The 11,034-nt window shown below is 43.4% G+C and overlaps 1 protein-coding gene across 1 annotated transcript in view; it reads right to left on the bottom strand.

Annotated features, from left to right (window-relative positions):
- Positions 1 to 8,438, bottom strand: part of PRCC (proline rich mitotic checkpoint control factor) — a 33,981-nt gene extending 25,543 nt beyond the window's left edge. Inside the window, 2 exon segments of the mRNA XM_027870883.1 lie at positions 7,909 to 8,109; positions 8,111 to 8,438. Coding sequence (XP_027726684.1) covers positions 7,909 to 8,109; positions 8,111 to 8,380 — 471 coding nt within the window. The 5' untranslated portion in view covers positions 8,381 to 8,438.
- Positions 8,439 to 11,034: the final 2,596 nt, after the last annotated feature.

The following is an 11,034-nucleotide window of genomic DNA, read 5'->3' on the forward strand; positions in this document are numbered from 1 at the left end:
TCTGGTCATGTGGAGGCATGACTTAAAACTAATAGGAAGCAGAGGTAAAGCTTAGCAACTACTCAGTTATTTCAGTAAAATACTGAAGACTAAATAACAAGATTTGGGATACAAGAGAAAAGGCAGAGGTATGACAGTACGTAAGTGTTCATTCTACACCCACTAAGAATAGGCCTAAAAGGAATGTCCTGAAGCTGATCAGATGTAATTTAAAAGCCAATGACCTCATAACAGTCCTGAGGTGCTGAAACCTATTTAATGGGAAGTTGCAGAAAAGAAATTTTTAAAACTGCTGCCAGTAACGTGTATGACAGCAATCCGTGTAAGTCAGAACCAGAGAGGTGGAAGATACAGGGAACAAAGGCCATAGAGACCAGGAGAAAGTTCCAGGTCCTCAAGGACAGCCTTCCTAGTCAACCTCAATCCTAACTTCAGATCCAGCTGCCAAGAATGACAAGAGACACACAGCCCAGATTGCAAAGCAGGAGCGGAAACAGACATTTTCCATTAAGCTGGGTCCAGTGGGATAAATAGATCTATCAGAGCCTCATTCCCCATGACCAGCCTCTCTTATCTTTCCAGGTCTGGCTCTTTCAGCCATCCTTTCCAAAAAGCAATCAGCATCACCACTGACAAGACCAAGAGCCAAAGTGGAAATAAGGGCCCAAGAACAGACCCTGAGGGCTCCCAACTATAATCCTTTCAGTTGTTATCTCAATTAAAGGATTCACCATATATTTTATTTTATTTTTTTGCCATTTGGTTTCAGGCATCTCCTGAATCTGTTCCCCAGTCTTCTTACCTCAATTTAGGATTTCTTTTCTATCTCTCTAGAACTCATCTTTTATTCTTTTCCATCTGTGGTCTAGCCCTTTCCCTTTCTAATCTTCCCAACTGCCTGTCATTCCACTTTCTGGTACCGAGTAACCTTACAGAATCCCAAACTACAGATAAATTTTAATTATTTCAGTTCATTAAAGACTTGACCTAGATAACTGAAACCTACAAATAAACCCAAACCCTCATTCAAATCATTATAGTTTGGTTATTTGCTCTAATGAAGAAGCACAGGATCTAAATCCAGATAATCCCAAAACTCTTATTTGCCTTCAGAATCAGTATGTATGACAAATATAAAGAGATCTATGCATATACACATAGAGCACTAGATAGACAAAATATATGCAGGAGCATACATTATAAATTATATATTAAATAAATACACAAAAATAATTTTAATGCTAATATCAAAATAAATTTGCATTCTCTAAGCAGCCCAAAATCAAGGTCAAAGGGAATTAGGTGAAAGGCAGCACTATGAGGTAGAGAAAATGAAGCCATGGCAGATCCACACATGGATAATAACATATTATTACAGGAACTGCACATGTTTAACCTGGAGAGAAGACAACTAGAAGATGGCATGATACCTAAGTATCCGAAGGGTTAGCATATGGAGGAGTGATTAAATTTGTCCTGTTTGACTTTAGAGTGCAGAACCGGGAGTAAGGGATAAAAGTACCAAAAAGGAAAATTTAGGCTTGATAACTCAAAAAACTTCCTAACAATTTTGTTGTTCAGTCATATCCAACTCTTCATGACCCCATTTGGGGGTTTTCTTGGCAAAGATACTGGAGTGGTTCCCTTCCATTTCCTTCTCCAGCTCATTTTGCAGATGAGGAACTAAAGCAAACAGGTTTAAGTGACTTGCCCAGGGTCACTCAGCTAGGAAGCATCTGAGACTGGATGTGAACTCAGAAAGATGAGCATTCCTGATTTCAAGCCCAGTGCTTTATCCACTAGCTGCCTTTCCTAACAATTGGAGTTGTCCAAAAGTGGAAAGGGCTGGCTTAAGAGAGGGTGGGTTCCCCCACCTTTGTATAACCCTCCCTCACTTAAATCCAATTCACTTCCATGTCATGACCCTCTTTTCGAATGAAGGACAAACAACTGCCCTGAGTAGTAGGAGCTGCCCTACTGGACACCCAACTGCAAAAGGCCAGTTGAGCAACACAGCCCTCCTTCTCCCTCCCTTCCTCTCCTGGGGATGCTCTGCCCAAAGAAATGTAAATTTTGATCCCTAAAACTTCACAAGATATCTTGGAGTTTACCAGCTAGACTTCTTAAGGACCACGCCTTAAACCCAAATCACTCAGGCTCTCATTGACTGGCCAACAATAGGTCTCAGGCCAAGCACCACTTAATCACTGTTTGGGTCCTGATTGGTTCTAAGTGAATGTAAATAGCAATTGTTTCTGTTTTGGCCCCTCCCAGATTGAGTTTTTTTTCTTTTTGATTAGGTAAAAGAGGCCATTCTCTGCCTCATTTCTAAACCAGCCTTAATCACTGAAAGGATGTTGCCTCAATTCCATTAAAGAGAGACCTGTCAAAGACCTTAGCTTAAAAAGGCCCAGGTCTCCCATGGCATCCAGGGCCATCTCCAATCATCCTGATCTATATCTTGCCAGATATAGATTGACCCAGATGACTCGGGAGGAGAAAGTAAGGCTGGTGATTTTGCATAGCCTTTCCTCACTTAAATTCAATTCACTCGCATGTCACAGCATTACCTCCCTGATGTCAAGGCCCTCTTTGAGAACTAAGGATAAACAACAACAATCCAAAAGCAGAAAGGGCTGCCTTGAGAGAGAGGGGGTTCCCCCACCTTGGAGGCCTTCAAATAGAGGCTTCATAACTGTTTATCAGGTACATTACAGTAAAAATTTCTTTGTTTAGGTGAACTATTTGAAAGACCACTGAGGTCCCAGGCACTGGAAGTATTTGGTTTTACAATTAAGTTGGAGAGAAACTCAAAACATCCTCTACCTGGATCTTGCTTCCTCCCATCTACAACCTTCGACTTGAGACCTGGCTATGTAGTGGGGACAAAGGAGAGTCTCATAAAACTTGCAAAGTAAACAGCTAAGATTTTACTATAGTAAAAACAACTCACCTTAATATAGCTTAAAACACTTTCCTCACCATACCCCTAGGAAGCTGGTACTGTAATTATTACCCCCATGACCACATAGCTTGACAGTAGAGGCTGTTTCACGCCTGTCCTGGTATCCTCTGTGCCTAACACATAGTAGGCCCTTCATAAATACTTGCTAATTAGTTGGCAGGAGATTTGAGCCAGTCTCCCTACTCTGCGTAGGGTGCTATCCATTACATATTCCACTAACTAGTTAAGTCCCCCTAAAGAATTAGAGTGAATGGTGTGAGCTTTCCTTCCTATGTCCTGCCCCACTGAACACCCTCCGGTGGAGCTTCAAACAGGCAGTGCATGCTACTGGAATAAAGGCACAGCAAGAAAGGAGCTCATCAGCCTCTTTTTAATTGGCTCCTGAACAGAAGAAGCTTCTATGCCTAAGCCAGAAAAGCCTCAAAAGGGGAAATGTTTAAGGAGATATATATTCCAGTGTCAGAACTCTTACCTTTAAAATGAAGGTGAAAGATCCACTATATGGTATGAATTACCATCAATATGTATTCAGGGAGCAATTACTATTGGGAAACCGAATAAATGAAAAATAAGAAGCTCAGCTCCTATTCAGAGGATAAGTGGAAGATTCAAAGCAAAACATACTCTCTTGATTATTCCTGGGTGGTCTTTATTACTATTACCATTACCCATAAAATTGTCCCAACTCAAAAGCTAATGGCCCAAGGCATACACGTTCGAGCCACACTGGTCTCTTTTCTAGATTCTAGGGACCTCACTGGCTATGCAGTAACTAACTTGTACCAGCTTCTGCTTAAAGAGCTCCAAGGGGAGAAATTCCCTTCCCCAAGTGGGAAAAATCACTTCTCAAGGTCACTGATCCCACTTTTGGACAACTCCAATCATTGGGAAGTTTTCCCAATCGTCAAGCCTAATTTGGCCTCTTTGTAAATTTTACCCATTCACTTCTCTAGCTTCTGCCCTCTGAAGCCAAAGAGTACAAGTCCAGTGCCTCCTCACACACTATCCTTTCAAATGCTTTAAAAGCTCTCACATCTTCTCCCAGAGTAGTCTCTTTTCTAAGCTAAATATCCCCGAGTTCCTTCATCCAATTTTCATATGACATGAACTCAAAAGTCCTTCACCACCCTGAATCCCCTCCTCTGGATGCTCTCCAACTTATTAGTGTCCTTACTATGTGATGACCAGAACTAAACAAAATCACACAGAAGTGGTTCGACTAGAACATAGTCCAGCAGGGTTAGCAGCTCAAGCAAATTATATTTTTTTGCTGCCAAATAACTGACTCAAAGACTTGACAGTCCACTAAAACCCTCTGATCTTTTCCAGACAAACTGCTAACTAAACAGGCCTCCCCTATGTTGTATTTGTGAATTTTTTTTGTAAGTCAGATATAACATTTTACACTTATCTGTATTTAATTTCATTTTATTAAAATCAGCCAAATGTTCTAGTCTATCAAGTTAATTGTGAATCCTGACTCTATCATGCAGCATGTTAGCTTTGTGTCATCTGCAAATATGGATGAGCAGGCTATCTATGCCATTCCCTAAGTTCTGTTAAACAGAACAAAGCACAGATCCCTGGGACACTCCATTGGAGAACTCCTGACAAGCTGACAAGGAACCATTACTGACAGAGTCCAGTCATTCAGAGTTCCAAATCCATCTAATTATACTATCATCTAGTCCACATTTCTCCATCTTTTCCACAAGAATAGTATAATTTGCTAAAAACTTAAATACCACTGCCTTCCTGAAGCTTGCCCATATTCCTTCTCATCAACAAAGACAAATGCCTTTGTTTTACACCCCTCTAAAGCATTTATTCCATAGTACAATTATCTGTGTATCTTGTGCCCTGTAAGAATGTAAACTACACAATAGGACCATACAGTAATTGAATTTGTGTACCTTCCCTAGTTCCTCGAACAGTCCTCAACACAGTAAATGCTTAGGAAATATCTGTTAAATTGAATTAAAAACATGGTATGTGAATGTAATGTATACTACTGTACTGTAAGAAATGACAAATGAGAAAAGGTTCCAGGTTCAGAGAAACCTGGAAAGACTTACATAGACTGATGCAGAGTGAAATGAGCAGAACTAGAACAACTTATATAATAACACTCACAGGGCAAAGAGAAGCAGGTTTGAAAGACTTAAGAATTATGATCAATGCAATGACCAACCATGATTCCAGAGATCTATCTTACAGATAGATTCAAGATTCAGAATGAGACATATTTTTGGACATAAATAAAATAGGAATTGGTTTTACCTGATGATGCAAACTTGTTATGTATTTGTTTTAAGGGTTTTGGTTTTCGTTTTTTTCTTTTAAATGGGAGAGGTGAATGAGAAGGAAAATAAATGCTTGTTACATGGAAAATTAAATGGGAAAAAAAAAAGATTACTGAACTGAAAGTCCGCAAAGAGAAGTTGTTCTATCTCACACCCATCAGGATTAGTAAAGTTAACATGGGAAATAACAAATCCTGGAGGGGCTGTAAGGAAAAAGGTACATTAATGCACTGTTGGTGGAGCTATGAATTGGTCCAGTCATTCTGGAAAACAATTTGGAATTATGCCTCCCAAATGTTAAAACTGTGTAAACCCTTTGACCTGATAATACAACTACTAGGTCTATATCTCAGAGGTCAAAGAAAAAAGAAAAGGACCCATGAGTACAAAAATATTTATAGCAATTTGGAATTGTGTGCCCAAAAGTCACTAAATTGTGCATGATTTTTGACTCAGCAATACCACTGGGCCCATGCCCCAAAGAGATCAAAGAAAGCGGGAAAGATCCTGTATGTATATATTTATAGCAGCTCTTTTTGTAATGGCAAAGAACTGGAAAGTGAAGGTATGTCGATTAATTTTGGAGAATGGGTGAACAAGTTATGGTTTACGACGATAAGGGAATAATTGTGCAGTAAGAAATGATGAAGGATATGGTTCCAGGAAATCTGGAAAGACTTGTCTGAACTGAGGCAGAGGGAAGTGATCAGAACCAGGAGAAGAATTTATACAAAAACAACAATACTATAAAGATAATCCGTTTTGGGATTCTGATCAACAAATTCCAGAGAACTCATGATGGAACATGCTACCCACCTCCTGTCACACATTCAGAGTGCAAACTGAGAACATGCTTTTGGAGAAGGCCAACAGTGGAGTTTTCCTTGACTACGCATATTTGTAAGAGGGATTTTGTTTTTCTTTCTTTCTCAGTAGAGAAGGGGAGAAGAGGATGGATGGGAGAGAAAAAGATTATTTGTTAATTAGAAATATAATTTAATTTAAAAAGCTTTTAAAGATAGAAAGAAAAACTATTCAATATAGCAACCCACCACGATTCCAGAGGTCTCATGATGAAACATGCTACCCTTCTGACACAGAGTTGATGGACTTGAGTATAGATTGAGGCATTTTTTTTTCATGGACATGGACAATGTGGGAATTTGTTTTGCTTAGCTATATTTGCTTTGTGCAAGGCCTTTGGTTTTTTTTTTCCTTTCTTTTTCAAGGGGTGAGTGTGGGAAGGAGAGGAGGGCTTTGGTTAAATGGAAGAAAAAAAAAAAAAGAATCCAGAGGCTCTATCTCTTCATCTGGCTCATCATTCCTACCTAGAATTACAAATTTTTTTCTAGTTATCACTATAGAAGTCTAACTGCTCCAAATTGACTTCTTCTCCATTCATCACCCACATGTCCCTTAATTTAGTCTGATACTGAAGACTATAATAATAGTAGACAATGAGCAAAAAAATGGAGAACCTATTTTTTTCTGCCTCATACACGTCCCTCCCCTTTGTAGGATGGGGCAAGGTCCTTAAGACGTTTCACAGGTAAAGTAAATCAATCATTTCTTCTAGTTTTCAATTCAAAATACCAAACCCAATGAAGGATTTATCAGTTAGGGTCTATAGTACTGTCAATCTCCTTCCCGAAGAACACCCGGGAATAGGAAGGACACCTGGGTTGTGTTAGTGATTTGTAGTAAGATAGAGGAAATGATGAAAATCTTTGGGGAAAAGAATTAGGAACCGTGAGAATCATTATGATAGGGGGACCAGCCAACAACTCAGAACAGGCAGCGATCAGTACTATTTAGAGAAAGGTGAAATCACGTGAGATGGTTAGAGAAAGAGCTTCTGGGGGCACCTCTGAACTCCCCTCTAAAGCCTTTAACCTGGAAAGAGCAGATAACTCCACCTCTGTATTAGTGTTAAGCTGTTTCAATAGAAAAGAAACCACTGAGACTAAGAGATATAGCACCCAAGACCCTCCAATGACAGACAGCCTCAATGTCCCTGCCTCCCCTAGGTATAAATGGAAGAAGAGTGAGGGGGAAGGCAGTCCTGGTTCACAAGTGTTCATGAAGCACACCTTTTCCCCAGACACTCCTGATTTTTAGTTGACACAGCTTTCTGTAAGAAGAGGAGAGTAAGAGGGAGGGAAAATGGACAGAAGCACTCATAACTGAAGCTCACAGAGTCTGGAAAAGAAAGGTTAAACTTATAATGCCATGACCCTCATCTAGGAACAGAACTCGAGGGTCTGCTATCTACCTCAGCCTCAAGTTCTGTCTGTTACAAGAATCCTGCAGAGGCCCATGGGTGAGTGGGTGAGGGAAAGAAGAGCCACAGACAGCAGCCGAGAGGTGTCCGGGCTGCGGGGTCCCGATGTCCGTTGTGGGACCCGGATCCGCAGGACCCTTAGACGAGCCACCCAATTTGAGAAAAAGTGCAACGTGCAGGTCACCCTAACTTTCCCAACCCTGGAGCACGACCAAGCGACCTCGGGCTCGAGTGACTGCAGGGGGCTCCGGCGGCGGAGGCAGAGGCGGCCCTCACTTACAGCCTGGAGCCCAGCGGCGGAGCTCGGCGGGGTGGGCAGCTCCGAGAGCGGAGCGGGAACGCTCCTCGCATCTACTCACATCTCCCTGGTGCAGCTCGGGGGCCGCGATCCGCACTGGCTCCGTAGTCCTCTTCTTTGGCTTGGGGAGCCCCAGAGGGGGCCCGGCACCGCCGATCGGAGGGGGCAGGTTGAGCCCTGGAGCCCGCGGCAGGGGCAGCCCCAGCCCCAGCCCCTCGCCCACCCCCGCGGCCTCGGCCAGACTCAGGCCCGGGGGCGGGGGGGAAGCCACCCAGGCCGAAGGGCAGTGGGGGCGGGGGCTGCAGCCGGGGGTCTCCGGCCGGCGGCGGGGGCAGCAGCAGCGGCGGGGGGAAGGCCGGGGGCAGCAGCTGGTGGGGTGGGGGCAGCAGGGCAGGACCCTTGGGCGGGGGGAGGGAGGCGAAGAGGCCCCCCAGGTTGGGTCCGGCGGCCCGGACCGAGGCAGCCGCCTCCTCCTCGGGCTCCGCCTCGTCCGGTTCGCTCTCTTCGCTGCTAGCGTAGGCGACTAGAGACATGGCGCTGCCCGCCCGCCTTCGGGGCGCCCTTGCCGGAAGGAGCGGCCTAATCGAGGCCGGGGACGCAGAGAGGCCTAGCGGGCCCCACCGCGAGGCGGGGCGGGACAGGAGGCGGGAGGACCCGCCTGCTCCGCTCTCCGAGGCCTAGCCTCGGCGGGAGCCCATGACCGCGGTTGCGTCCCCACCTGACTAAGGCCTCCCTTTTGGCTTGGGCTCCCGGTCCCAGGCAGCTCCACACAGGTAATGGCCGCCGAATCACTCCGCCTCCTCCTCGCCTCACCGCTGTAGTACTACAGCTCCCAGCGACCACCTTGGCGAAAGTCTTCTTCGTCGCCTCCTGTGATTTGGCGCGGGGCACGGCGGGAGGTGGAGTCTGGGGGGTGAGCTCCGGCGGAAAGCAGAACCCGCCTCCGGCGCGGGGGAAGCTGGGAGGAGTAGTTTCCTGTGCCTTGGCGCCTCCGACAGGACTACAATTCCCAAAGAACATCGCAGTGATCGCTTGTTGTGTATGGAAGCATCTCGGGTCCTGTAGTACCCAGTTTGGGGAAATTGCGGACTCTGCAGCTTAGACTTGTGGGAAATTTGGTTAACTCTGGGTAATTGTGCAGTGGTGCTAGGAAGGGGAAGGGTACTTGGGAAATTGGAGGACTCAGCAAGGTTATTTACAGGGACAGTGACCAGGCTTAATTAAATGGTAGAGCTTTCCATCTACTCTTGGCTGGTACCCCATGGGGCTGTTAAGAGTCCCCCAAAGATACCAAGATTGGGTGCTGTCTTGGAGACTTGAATGAAATCCCACGGTTAGCCCGAAAGAAGTCAGACAGTGGTTCAAAAAGGAGGCATGCTACAAACTATTTCTTTATAAATCTGAAATAAGATGGAAAACGTGGTATCTGCACCAGTGTCTGGTTTTGCCCTTCCTTGCTCATCCGTCCACCCCATTCCCCAACCCGTTCTTCAACCACCCCAGTCCGACCTTAAACCATGACTCTGGCTCCCCATGCCGGGCCTTGGGGAAGTTTCCAGGGGTTCCTTGCAAAGGGGCCAGAAATTCAAGTTTGCCTGCAAACACTTCTTCTCTCTCCCCGTCTCTACTACTGTGCCAGGGAACTCTCTTATTCTCCAGCTTGATCTCAATTCGATGGCTTCCCAGAGCAATGCTGCCTTCAAATAGGAGAACATAGTCTGATGATGGAAGCCATGGTTAGAAAAGGTAATTTAATTCAACTAATTCCTGAGCAAGAGTCTCCTGTATAATATCTCTGACAATGCTTAACCAGGTTCTGCTTGAAGACATCTAATAAAACAACTTTGGGGTAGGTCCAAATAGCTAAGAAGTTTCTCCTCTGAAAATACACATTTCTTGGAAAGGAACTCCATATATAATAAGAAATACTGGGAAAACTGGAAAGCAATCTGACAGAAACTGAGCTTGGACCAACATGTTACACTGTATTCCAAAATAAATTCAAAATGAGTACAAGACCTAATCATACAATAAAAGAATTTGAAGAGAAGTTGATCATACACTTTTCACAAGTAGGAAGGAAATGAATCCTTAATCTAATAATGGGGACAGGTAATTGCAAAAGAATTGCAAATTTTACAAAGAGATCATTTTGATTATATAAAACTGGAAAACCTTTGCAAATAATAACTAGCATTTGTTGTTGTTGTTCAGTCTTGTCTGACTCTTCCTGACCTCATTTGGGCTTTTCTCAGCAAGACACTGACCAGGCTAGTGAATTGCAGAGGTCACATTTGAACTCAAAAAGATGAGCCTTACTGACTCCAGGCTCAGTTCTCTATCCACTGCACCACCTAGCTGCTATAACTAGTATTTTTATAGCACTTAAAATATATCATATGATTCTCACAACAAATCTGTAAGTTAGGTGCTATTATTATCCTCATTTTACAGATGAGAAAACAGAGACAGAGGTTAAGTGACTTGCCCATAGTCATATGGCTAGTAGGTGTCAGAGGCGTGATTCAGATTTATCCCTTGAACCTAAGCCATCTAGCTACCAGGCGGCCCCCACTTACCAACAAGACAAAATTAATGCATCTTGGATAGGGAAAGCCAGTGACTAGGGTAAAAAATTTTATCCAATTTCTTAGATAATGTTTTGGCGTCAAGATATACACTATACACAACTAACAAAAGCCATTTTCCAATAGATAAGTGATCAAATGATATAAACAGTTCTCAGAAGAGTTGTAAACTATTAACAGTCATCTAAAGGAATGATCCAAATGATTAATAAAAGAAATATAAAAGCAATACTGAGGTTCACTTCACACCTAGAAAATTGGCAAAGCTAACAAAAAACTGGAATAGTTCAAGAGGGATTGTGGAAAGAGAGGCATACTAATGCATTGTTGGTGGAGCTACAAATTAGTACAGCCATTCTGAAAAAGCAATTCAGAATTAAAATGGCTAACTGTTCATAATCGCTGATCCAGAGATTCTGCTGCTAGGTATATTCCTTGGGGAAGTCATCGCTGAAAAGAAAGGCCTTATAAACACCAAAATATTTTTTCAATAATTTATTTATTTATTTTTAGTTTTCAACATTCACTTCCATAAGATTTTGAGTTTTAAATTTTCTCTCCTCTCTCCTCCCCCCTCCCCAAAATGGTGTGCAATCTGA

This window comes from Vombatus ursinus, unplaced genomic scaffold, assembly GCF_900497805.2.
Source record: "Vombatus ursinus unplaced genomic scaffold, bare-nosed wombat genome assembly UNPS02014798.1, whole genome shotgun sequence".
In the NCBI taxonomy this organism is placed as follows: domain Eukaryota; kingdom Metazoa; phylum Chordata; class Mammalia; order Diprotodontia; family Vombatidae; genus Vombatus; species Vombatus ursinus.